General features: G+C 27.3%; 2 protein-coding genes across 2 annotated transcripts; one reads left to right on the top strand and one right to left on the bottom strand.

The window, feature by feature from the left end:
• Positions 1-3,521: 3,521 nt before the first annotated feature.
• Positions 3,522-5,872, top strand: LOC109810973 (uncharacterized). The gene is made up of 4 exons (XM_020374592.3): positions 3,522-4,027; positions 4,454-5,004; positions 5,102-5,165; positions 5,333-5,872. Exons 1-4 carry the CDS (start codon positions 3,661-3,663, stop codon positions 5,701-5,703), a joined length of 1,353 nt encoding a protein of 450 aa, XP_020230181.1. The 5' UTR covers positions 3,522-3,660; the 3' UTR covers positions 5,704-5,872.
• A 5,345-nt stretch (positions 5,873-11,217) lies between these two features.
• On the bottom strand, positions 11,218-12,404 carry LOC109810954 (uncharacterized). The gene has a single exon (XM_020374569.3). It carries the CDS (start codon positions 11,800-11,802, stop codon positions 11,464-11,466), a length of 339 nt encoding a protein of 112 aa, XP_020230158.1. The 5' UTR covers positions 11,803-12,404; the 3' UTR covers positions 11,218-11,463.
• Positions 12,405-12,893: the final 489 nt, after the last annotated feature.

The raw sequence follows: 12,893 nt of genomic DNA, 5'->3' as shown, positions 1-12,893 counted from the left end.
TTTGAGTTTTTTTTGCTATTTTTGAGCCACATCACAAATACCTAATTTTGAACTTTATTCTTAGTATCAAGTATGATATGTGCCTATTTTTTTGAGAAATGATAAGATAGCTATGACTATCAAGTAATAAACTTCATTCTTAAGAGTTTAATACTTTTGAACCACATCACAAATGCCTAATTTTGTGTAACAAATGCCTAATTTTGTGTAACAAAATCATGCCTTTTTTTTGTCATAGCATCATTTGAATTTTGCTAATGTTTCTTGATTATGCAAAATAGGTAGCAGAACCATTGTTGGCTATCCATGAAGAGCTACACTTTTGAAGTAGCCAGGAGGTTCCCTTTGCAACAAACACATCACTTCAGTAAATCTCGTTTCATTTTATCTTTTTTTATTTATTTATTATTATATATAGTTAATAATAATAAAAAATTGGCTTTTAAATAATTTTTTTAAATATATTTTATAGTTAGATTTTTTTTATCAATTGCCCTACATTTTTTTTGTTCATTGAATTGGTGAAATTGACCTGTGACATGTTATTATATGAATTCAAAGTGAATATTATTAAGTTTAAATCATTGTGTCCCTTTTGATGATTAAGCTTAATTAATTCGATCAAGAAGACAGTGAAACAACTTACAAGTTGTGAGTACGTCAATTTTTTTTTTAGCAAATAAGTATTTTTAAATATATTAACTATGTATAAATAACTGGTACAAAATAATCTCATTTAATATATCTATTCTAATTTATATGTAAAGAAGATGTTATATTAAAAATCAACTAATACTTACATAAGTTAAATATTAGTGACAATTTGAAAAGTTAAACAACACTACAAATACTAAAGTTTGTATTAACTAAATAATTTGCATTTGTTTATATATTATTCCAAAGTTTATACATTCAAATTATTTTTATATTAACAGAGTAAAAAGTTTTTAATAGTTATTTAGTTGCAAATTGTCGCATAAGATAAATTTATTAAATTTTAAAATAATTACATTAAACATAACACCTACCATTATTTATAATTATTGATAGTAAATTTTTATATAAAGATTTTTAATTTTTATAAATCATATAAATATGAAATCACTCACAATATTATCATGCTTATATACTATAAAAGTAGACTCGTAATACATACTTCCAGTTAAATTAACTATTTATTAAAAGAAAAAGATTAACTATTTTTATTTATCGTATTTTAAATGTTAATAAATATAAAATATGTAGGGTATATGGAAATTTTAAATAAACTATTTTAATATGATATTTTGAGTAAAAACAAACTATAATATTTAATATATTTTATTCGCTCAATAATAACCTCATATAAAATTAGAATTAATTTAATGATAATAGGTTGGGATAGTAATATACATAATATTTTAAATTTGAGTCTTATTTTCATTATTATAATTTTTTTATACAAATAAAAAAATTCATATCTTTGATGCTATAGAGTTAGATTTTTTTTCTTCTTCTTTTTAAATATTAATGTATAAAATATATATTCTATATGAAAATGTTTAATAAAATATTTCAAAAAAATATAATATTTTATATGTTTTATTTTATTTTGAATAATAACTTCTTGAATTTTTTTTGGTGTTTAATAATTTATTTAGATAAAAAAAATACATATTTAAATATGTTTTTAGTCTTTATAAAATGAACAAATTTTGATTTTGATCTCAGCAATTTTTTATTTTTTTTTATATTTTATCTATATAAAATTTGTAAACATTATTTTTAATCCCTATAAAATGAATAAATTTTTATTTTTGTCTTTGTAAAATATTTTTCTTCTATTTCATTTTTTAAAATTTAAAGTCACTATTTTTTTTTAATCTTTAGTGCCTATTTTAAAGTATATATATATAATACTTATTTTAATGATTCATAAAAAAAATTATAAGTTTTACATGCATATAAAATCACAGACAGTCATAAGTATTGCTTAGAATGACCATATAACTTATAATTAATACATAAATAATTAAAAATAAATTAAATAATAATAAGAATTAAAATGAAAATTTTAAATTTTAAATAGATAATTTTTTTTTATAGGAATCTAAAGTAAAACACACTTATTTTGTAAAAGTTAAATTATATTTAAACAAAAAATATACATAATATCTCGAACATAATATTTTAAATGAATTTGTTTATAATAAACTACAAACTGCTGAAAAATTATTTCTTAATATATGATATATTCTTTATATTTAACTAAACCTTTACAAATACTGTATTACATTTATAATCTATAAGAGAATGCTATCAATAAACTCATTAGTTACTAAAAATATCAGAAAAGAGTATAAGAAGATGTTATCAATAAACTCATTAGTTATTAAAAAATCAGAAAAGAGTTATTAAACAAGGTATGAAAATCACTGAATTTTATTTATTTATTTATTTATAATTAATCAGAGAATGTGTGTTTAAAGGAAATCTATAATAAATGTACACTTGTATTTCAAACTAATGGGTATGGATATTTGTAAATTGGGATTTCATTTACATGATTTCTTTGTAAAATATATTAAAGGTACTGCAAGCTAGCTGATATTGAATCATCAACTTAGTTTTTTAAGCATCCACCATTGCAATGTTTATACATATTTAACTGAAAAACGTAATATAGTATTATTATGTGAAAGAATAATTTATTTACAGACTACAGTGATTTAGGGTGTACTTACTTTGTTCTGGTTTGTTTGATGTTTTAAATTTTAATACGAAACAAATTAAAGAAGAAATGAGTATTCAATGAATCACTAAAGCGATTATTATTTTTACCAAATCAATCACGTTTTAAAACATAAATGCACTTTTAGACTTTGTGATAATTCATGACTTGATTTTTTGATTTTTTTTTATTTAAAAAATGATATTAAAATAAGACATAATCTCATGGAATGGCAGAATGAAGTACTCACGGGTTTAACAATTCCTCAAGAAATTAGCTATCTCTTACAACTCTGCGATTTAAAGACTAAAAGAGAAAAATAATGGATTTAACTTTAAATCTTATTAACAAGGCGAGAAGGCCTACCCTAATACTTCAAGGGCACCATGACGTGGCTTCTGCTTCAATGTGTATTCCTTTTATTTAGGACTCGTGTTTTTTTATTACGAGTTAATATTTATATATTATTAATGTAAAAATTTTTTATACTACAATTAACTATATTTTTTAATTATATCATATTATTGTATAATATAATTAAAAGATATAATTAATTATTAGTATAAAAAAGTTTTATACTAGTAATATATAAATAATTAATTCTTCTCCTATTATGACTAATTTGGAGACAATTATTTTGTTACCCACATTTACAGCATGTTTAACCTGTGTATACCAAAGACATTTATAAAATAATAAATGGTATATTGTGTTTGTTTTATAATTTATTATAATTATAATTTTTTATTATTTAAATAAAATAGCACAGAATTGCATTGCAAAGCGTGACCAATGAAATAAAAAGTAAAAGTGGGATCCTTCATTTCATTCGTCTCCATCGCGATTGTCCAATGCGTTGACAACAACAGTGCTATTCCGATAGATAGCTATCGCTTCTCTTTCTCTGTATTAGTTAGATGGAACGCAAACCCTAAAGCCTAGGGTTTGAGATGGAGGAGAGTAACAGCGAGTACGATTCATGGAATCTGAGGCCGGTGGCGCCGGAGGAATCCGGCATGGGATATCCATACGCGCCTGAAAATTGGCCTCAGAAAGGGGATATTTGGGGATGGAGAACTGGACGGAGAATCGTCGCCAATCGTACCCACTTTCAAGATCGGTATCTGTACTTGCCTGAACGGTTGAAGGAGAAGAAGAAAGAGAATCCAGAGTCTGCCTCTAAGTCACTCCGCATGCAACACATCTTCGCCAGCAAGCTCGCCGTTGAACGTTACATCAAAAACAACTTCCCTGACGCCGATGTTGATGCCTTCTTCGCTTCCTTCTCTTGGAAGATCCCCGCACTACGCTCCAACGGTTCCTCTTTGCTCTCGCTTATTCCTAACCATTTTCTATTTTACTTTTTCATTTAATACGCCTTTGTTTTTATTTATTTATTTATTTATTTTTTATCATTTTCTTCTTTGGATTCATGCTGATAATTAAGCTCTCTAGTCTACTGAGTTGAGTTGCAATTTGACTTCATATTTATTATTTTAATTTCAATTACATACTATTATGATGACTAGCACATATAGATAATAATTTACTTAATCTGAGAGGTGAAATCTGGTTACAAAACACTGAAGAGTAAATAAAGTTCTAGATATGATAATGAGTAGTTATATGAATTTTATTAATGTAATAGTTAGCCATTTTTGCCACCAATGGTCAATGAGAGACTTAACATTATACTGCAATATAGTATTTAGTTTTAACTACCTATTTTGTTCTACATGACAGACAATGCATTGCCTATAGCTGCTGTACCTCTTCAACAGATATCACTTGAAGAGTCCGACCCTAATGTTGTCAAATGTCAAGCAAAGAATAGCAAGTGTCCTAGTCTAGAGTTTGAAGAAGTTGAAAACTCATCACTAATGTTTTGTGAGATCTGCTGCAATGAATCTGGATTTTGTCGTCACTGTTGTTGCATTCTTTGTAATAAAACTGTTTCTTCTGTGTATGGTGGCTATACTTATATCAAGTGCCAAGAGAAGATTGGTGCGGGAATTTGTGGTCATGTTGCTCACTTGGAATGCGCTCTTCGTAGTTTCTTGGCTGGAAAAGTTGGAGGAAGTATTGGACTAGACTCCCAGTACCATTGCCGGCGCTGTGATAAGAGGACTGATATGATTTCTCATGTTAATAATCTTCTACAAACATGTAAAGCTGCTAATTTAGATGATGAAATTCTAAAGAAGATTTTGAATCTATGTGCTTGTCTGTTGCGCGGTTCAGAAAAATCCAAGGCAAAGGAACTGCTGCGTGGTATTGAATTGGTCATCTCAAAGGTATTTTCAAATATTTTTTTCCAAAATAAATATAAAAATCATCTTGCTTGTCTCGCGAATTGGAAATGTTTCTGACCAATTTGATAGTTTACATCAGCTTCAATATGGGACTAATGTTGAAGATATCTGGAAGGAGGATGGGAGTCTTGTAACTTGCGCAGGTAAATATCATCTCCTATTATCTATTTTTCTATTTTTATACTCTGTTTTCTATAAGATTTTAGAAATATAATGACTATTTATCATTTTTGTCTTTATGATCTTGAACATTCAACTATTGGGTGCTTTCCAGTAGTATATTAAATATTTTATATTTGTTTATCATCAGATCATGACAATGGTGTTACGGGCAATGAGAGCTTTTTAAATGTTAAGACTGGATTGAAATCTTATGATTTTCTAGACCTTGATCAGGTTCTCCAGAATCTTAAAAAATCACAGGAGCTTGAATATAAGTTGGCAGAAGAAACACTTCAAACACAAAAGACCTATATACAAAATTTGTATCGGCAACTAGAGAGTGAGAAGAATCAATTAGCATGTCAAAACTCATCTGGCTCAGATGTCATAAGTCACAGAATGAAACAGATAGAACAGGAGACGAAGAAATTTGAAGTAATGAAAAAGGTAGCCAATGGTTTTGGCAGCACATCCAATGATATTATAAGAGAACACTTTGGCTTGGAAATCACCAATTAAATTGACAAATCTTATCTGATTGTGAGACAATTTTGAATTTTTTTCATAAATTTTCCAGTCTTAGCATTGAACTGTATTCCTAGGCATGTACCATTTCACTTTGAATTCTTTAAAATCGTGTTGGATTATCTGTTAAAATAATTTAGGTAGATGTTACTTCTTTGTTTCATATTGAAGAATTGATTATAAATTTAAAATTGATTGAGTTGACTTAATTTTAGGTGATTTTTGTATTAGATAAAAAATAGTTAAATAAGTTCTGATCTCAATCTTTTAAGAATTTAATTTTTAGTCTCTTTTAAACTTTCTTTTGTTATTTATTTTTTCAATTTTATGTCACATAAATTGGTTATTGAAATTAAGTCTTATTTATTAAACGATGATATTTGTCAATAAATTATGATTTTGACTATTTATACTCATGATTATTTAATAAATATCAAATTATATGACATATTTAATTTTATTATTCGTTTATGATTATATGGGTGAAGAGTTGTTTTAATATTATTTTTTATTTTCAAAAAATATCTTATCATGAGCGAATAAAAAAAATTACATGTATTATGTGATGTGACATTTATTTACTAGTCACATGGAAATTAGTCAAGTCAGCCATAATTTATAAGTATACATCTTCACTTAATAGAAAAAAGTTAATTTTAAAGACTAATTTATATTGTAGAAAATAAATCAAATTCTTAAAAAGTTGAGAGACTACAAATTTATTTAACAAAAAAAGAAAGTACACTGAATTTAAGTATTAACTAGATTTTATAATAAAATTATTTAAACATAAATCATTTGATTATAAAATCAATAATTATTTTGTCTACGCATACAAATTAAGTTGATTGGTGTAGGGAAGCAGGGTTGGTTTTTGCTGCTGTAATATGTTACCTATTAGGTTGGTTAGCTGTAAAAATGAGCTGCATTTTGTTGAACTAAATAGCAAACAGTATTGGTAAAGTAGCATCGATTTCAAAAGTAATTTTTCTGTTGCATTGAGAATTAAATTTTAAAAGATAAATGTTAGAAATACATTGTTAAGCATTTTTTAATGTGATAAAATTTGTTAAAAGTTGATTTTTTTTCTTTCAAATGTCATGTGAATATTTTTTCTAATTTCAATAAATTTTAACCAGATAAATGTTAATAATATTTTCTCTGACATGCATTATGATACTACTATGTATTGAAGATTATTGTTTAAATTTTGTTGAAGTTTAATTTTCATTTAATGATTTTTTCTTCTTCTTGTTTTAGTATTCAATTACAATTTTTTTTAATGTAATAAAGTCATATCATATTTAATGAAGATAATTATAATTTTTAAAAAATACACAAAATCTAGTAATATTTAATTAAGATAATTATAATTTTTTAGGAATATATTAAAATCTAATGATATTTAATTAAGATTTATTTTACTTGAAAAATCTATTAATATTAACAAACATAGAGATTTTAACGGATTATTCTGCATGATTTATTTTTTCTTGTTTATTCTCTTATTTTTTCTTCTTTTTTATTTTTTCTCTTATCTTTTTTTTCTTTATCAATATTTTTTGTTACATTTTTATCTATAAATATTGATGTATAATTTATTAATATTTATTTTTAATTATTAAATATTTAAAATTATTTAATACTATATTATTAAATTATTAAATTTTAATAGTATTTATGTTTAATAAAATTTAATATTAAAATATCAAAATTTTAAATATACATTAAAAATATATTTTGACAATTCTATTAATTAATTAATATCTAAATTTGAACATATTGTTCAAATTCAATAGTATGAATAAGAAAATATAAATACATTGAAGGTTGTTTATTAAAATATTAAAAGATTTATTGATTTTATTTTCGTTATTCAAACCTTGTCTTTTATGCTATTTTTTATTTATTAATTGTATTGTATTTTAAAAAAAATATATTATCCTTTAAAATCTAATAAAATCTTATAAATTCTTAAAATATAAATCTATTAAAATTTATATTACAAAATCTTGATTAAAATATTATTTTAAATATCTTTTAAAAGTCATTACATTTCTATAGTCTTTTAAAAAAATTTACAAATTTTTTTAAAATTTACAATTTTTTTTAAATTAACAAGATTGTTTTTACTAAAAAAAGTCTTATAAATCTCAATTTAATACACTCCCTAATTATATAAAAAGTCTTAAAATATCAAAAAAAAAATATATATATTTTTTACTTAATTTCATTTTATCAAACAACTACAAATTTCATACTATTATTTATTTATTTTTTTTATCAAATTAATTATCATTTATTCTCTTTCATCTCCTTTATTTCTTCCATCAACAAAGCATAAGTTTAGAGGTGTAGGAAAGCAGGATTGGTCTTTGCTTTTGTAATAATGTTAGTTGTAAGAATGAGTTGCACTCTGATAAACTTAGCAGCAAACAGTGTTAGTAAAGTAGCATCGTTCTCCAAAGTAAATTTCCTGTTGCATCGAGAATAAAATCTTAAAAGATAAATGTTAGAAATACATTTTTAAACATTTTTTAATTTGATAAAACTTATTAAAATTGAAATTCTTTTAACCAATGAGGGCATGAAGAGAAATGTGAGTGAGAAATTTTTTAACTTTCCTCAAATCATATTCATGAACACGTGTGCTATAACATATCTTCATCTTTTATTGTAAGGCGCGGTTAGATAAATTTATCTAAAATCACTTTTAAGAGAATAAAATTAAAATTAAAATTAATGTGTATAAATTAATTTATAAAACTTCTCAAATTTCTAAAAATTTACAAATTAGTTTGTACATAAAATTAATTTTAACTTATAAAAACTTTTTTTTATTCTCTTCTAAAAAATGCTTCCAAAATAATTTATCTAAACATATCCTAACTTACCTTCTAAAACAGGATCTCTGGCTTTTTTCACTTGCCTTACCCTTATGAAATTCATTAACCTGTTTTCATTGAAAAAAGAAAAGTTCTCACTGAATTACGTATTTTACCCAACAAAAACTTATCGTTCTGATTTTCTATTTCCTTAATTTTCTTCTAGCCTTCTTGAACTAGTCATCTGAAGCAGAATTACTAGTTTTTTGCACTCACGCTACCCTTTATTAATGATTGAATTTAGAATTTGGGTTTTACTGTAAAAAATAAAAATTAAATTATGTATTTTTTTCATTAACAAAATCGGATTGATTTTTTTTTTCTTTCTTGATTGCCTTCCAGTTTCTGTTCCTTCTTCCTTAAATGCTTGAATAATTTTCCACTCTCAAAAAGTGATTCGTGTACAACATTCACTTCCCTCACAAGATAAACAACAACATATTTGATTGGTTAGTTCCATTGAACAGAGGTTGTTAATTCTTCATGTTAACAATTTTGTTGTTGTTCCTAATCCCTTACCTTTTGGATCACATTTTGAGGCAAGAGTAGGAAGAATAGAAATAATTGAAGTAGTTTTTAAGTTACTACACTAATAGTAGTACTACTTGTGCAATAACAATAATTAAAGTGAGGAGCGTCATTCTTTTATGATATTGGTCTCAAAGGTGTACCAAGTAGAGATTGTTATGAGGGATAGGATTAGGTTTCACCATAATAATGGTGCAATTCGTTCTTGTAGAGACTATTGATAAATTATTTCTATTAGTAATTGAATACACTGGTACATCCTTATTTCTGGGCCTGTCCTATAGATGTTATGGCATGTACTTGAGTTAGGAAAAGGTTCACTACTATAAAGTTGATAATTATTTTTAGTTTTGTTGAACCATAGATTCATTTGGATGTTGATAGTTAAAAATTTGACCTTGTAATTTTACAAATGACATGCCCATCTTGAGCAATGTCATTATGGATAAGATGAAACAATGATGGATTACCTTCTCATACTAAATTTCAATGGAGAGATCCGTTTCTATAGGGATACTTTGTAATGCTGCAATGAAGCAACATCACAAACAGCATCCATACAAAGCAAGTTCGTATTATTACACAGAAGCCGCCAATTTTCCAAGCATGTGGGGTTGGTTGTCTAATTAAAATTTTTGTATTATTTATGGATTTTCTTTTGAAAAAGAAAAATATTAAAATCAATCATGACTAAAGAAGAGAAAAAAAATGTCAAACCTGATTGATGATTACATAAACAGAGAGATGTGCATGTTGAAAAAGTTTCCAATGGTAGCAGTATCACACTATCACTCGTGTTCCATTGTCATAAACAATTTTGCTTCGAAGGGCAGGCCTCATAGTTTATACCTTATTGCTTACGGAAAAATCAATGCACTTGAAGAATTGGAATCCATGCGCGGTTCCCTAGTGGCGGCTACGATTCAGCATATCATGGTTTCATAATTCAGACAAATGTTAATGCTAATTATGTACCTTATCGAGCACAATTCATAAACCATCTTTAGCTGCAACAAATGGAATTAGTGCCTTCGCCACTTGATTTTTGTTAGTTTAATGGAGCTTTATGGAGATTCTATGCCTCAAACTCAAGTTAACCATCGTCAGCCACATGTAAGATAAAAAGGAAAAATGGCATACAATCATTATTTAAGGCAAGTTGTGATGATGACATTCTCCATTATGGTCACCGGGCAGTGATAAAATTCACATTTTGTTTACTCAGTATTAGTATTACGCTGATCAAACCTATTTGTGCAATGATCATAAGGTTTGCTTTAAAATACAAGAGCTATTTTTTACGATCAATTTCTGTGATGTTAAAAGTAATAATTGGTTAATAAAAATTATATTCTGCAAGAAAATTAGTTTTTTAACTGCCAGTTTTAATATACTGTGTAACCTATATTTATAAGGAAAAAAAAATATAACTATTATGGAGGGAGAAGTTGACCATAGGAGTTTCTTTATTAATATATTAATCAAATGCTTTGATAAGTTTATGGACAAGTAATGATGGCGTCAAACTTTTATACAATTTTTTGATTGAATATTATTGAGTGAAATCTAATACCAGTCGCACTAAAAGTGTGGTCCCAGATTATTTAGTAAAACCAAGATGGATAAAAGTGCTCAAAAACTGCACATTAAATCTAACAACATCAAATATCTCTTGACTTGCAAAGTACGTTAGCTTCTTTGTGATCTCTTGGTTTGAAAAACGGATCCAAAATTTTGTTTTCATTGAATCATTTCGAGGCTATTAATATGATACCCTTTCTTAGAAGGAAAACAAAGAATTGAAAGCAAAGTAAAAAATAACCCACAGATTGACAACTTCTTTAATTATCAAAGGGACTAGTCATTTAATCAGAAGCATTAAAATTGATACACAATTTTCATCTGAAGCAGAAAGCGTTGTATTGTATGAACAAGGAGAAGTCTTAGAAGATAAAGGTTAACTAGTATAACAAATGGTTAGTCCGAGTAGAATTGAGTCAAATTTCTTTAGATTTCGGGTTCGAGTACTGTGAATAGAAAAAGTTGGAAATGAAAATCTCACTAGAGGTGTTTAGTCATCTGATAAGATTAGCCATTAAGAAAATGAGTAGATATTTGAAGGTAACGATTCTCCTGATCTATCTCATGCATCATAAAGTTGGGATTAAATAGTTTTTGTTGAAAGGAAAACAAAGAAGTAAAAGACTGTTCATGTGAAACAGCAGCACTCTCTGTACAAGACTTAGAGACAAAAAGCTATGTAAAAAGTTTATTTCAGCTTTCGAACGAAACAGAAACAGAGTGATGGCGTGTTCTGTTCGCAGCTTGTTGTTCATTTTGATCAGTGCAATGAGAAAGTGGAGGAATTGTTTGACCTGGCACTGTACTTGTTTGACGATGAAGACAAGTCAGTTGACCTTCTCCTCAGCATCTGCCTCATTCCATCAGCCACTCTAACCGCAGGGTTGGATTTGATCTTACCACAGAATGACATGTGAGCCTTCACAGCTTCTTCCATGGGAAAAGGCCTTTTTCCTCTGTTAACTTCGTCTCTCACTGCTTCTGAGCACAACCCACATAACCATTTTCCATCAAATTTAGCCTTCACGTCGCGGATATATTCTTGGGTGCAATCTTCTTTGAGGCCACAGCACTCACACTTGACCGATTCAACTTCCATAAGTGGTTTCTTAATTGTTATGTTATCCCACTTTGAATGCTTGTAACTTATAAGGAGCTGAGAAGAGAATCTTTGGATAATGGAAGGCACGGGTGGTTTTGTTTTGGTTGGATTCGAGTGCAATGATGAAAGAGCCAGTCTTGGTTTATTTACTTTATGTTATTGCTTCAAGAACTAGTAAGTGTCTGTTGTTCAACGAGGGCTTTTATGGTGTTTGAGATATAAGAGAGAGAGAGAGAATGGGAATTGAAGTAGGGAAGAGTGCCATAATTTCCTCCATGTTCTAAGGGACATGGGGGATGTGGAAATAAGACGAGAGTGGTCGGAGGGGCCATTACTCTTTGCATTTAATATCAAATTAATAATGTCAACACACATCAGCATCTAATCAACCACATGAATTAACTTAACCATATGTGGTATTTTTTTCTTTCTTCCATAGATATGACATTCGCAGTGTTTTTAAAATCTACAATAAAAACTATTTCATGTTCTAAATATCATTTCAACACTAACATAAATCGATATTGAAAGTATTAAATCAACTCCTGTCCTAGTTGAAGAGGCTGGATTACTATATGTGGCATCTAATACCAGTATCTGTCTATCCTAGTCCTTGTTGTGCTAATCGATTACTAAGCCTAGCTTATGAATTGAACTAAGCAAAGGCCAAAAACACATGAAAGTAGGGGCCGCTTATGTATGTGGATGGATTCTTTTATAGCAATATAGCATGTTTATTTATGTTGTTTTGTCGTCGTTTTTGGTAGTTTGTCCGGTAGTTCTACTCATGTTACGCAAATTTCATTTTCACAACTTTATGATTATCATAGCTCTGAGGGATTTTTTCTTTTTTTACTGTTGACAATTCTACTTTATTGAACTGAGACAGAAGTACCATCCAACAAATGGTGCGAATTATGGATATGACTATATGAGTTGTATGACTCTGGTTATTGTTTTTTGTTGAACTTTGCTTTCGGTTCAAAAGTTGTAAGCTTTGTATTTAGCTTCCCTTTTGGTTATGATTGTCTAATCCTATTTTTTTCTCTCCCCTTCGTTGTTGTGAAATAAAGGAGAAAACTGTGAGA

This window comes from Cajanus cajan, chromosome 11 (assembly GCF_000230855.2).
Source record: "Cajanus cajan strain Asha chromosome 11, NIPB_CcT2T_4, whole genome shotgun sequence".
NCBI lineage: Eukaryota > Viridiplantae > Streptophyta > Magnoliopsida > Fabales > Fabaceae > Cajanus > Cajanus cajan.
Note: the sequence above shows the minus strand (reverse complement) of the source record. Positions and strands in the feature narration are given on the sequence as shown.

Coding starts and splice junctions, on each gene's coding strand:
- LOC109810973 (XM_020374592.3), top strand. CDS start 3,661: ATGGAGGAGAGTAACAGCGAGTACGATTCATGGAATCTGAGGCCGGTG. Junction 4,028..4,453: donor CCCCGCACTACGCTCCAACG/GTTCCTCTTTGC, acceptor TCTACATGACAG/ACAATGCATTGCCTATAGCT. Junction 5,005..5,101: donor TTGAATTGGTCATCTCAAAG/GTATTTTCAAAT, acceptor AGTTTACATCAG/CTTCAATATGGGACTAATGT.
- LOC109810954 (XM_020374569.3), bottom strand. CDS start 11,802: ATGGAAGTTGAATCGGTCAAGTGTGAGTGCTGTGGCCTCAAAGAAGAT.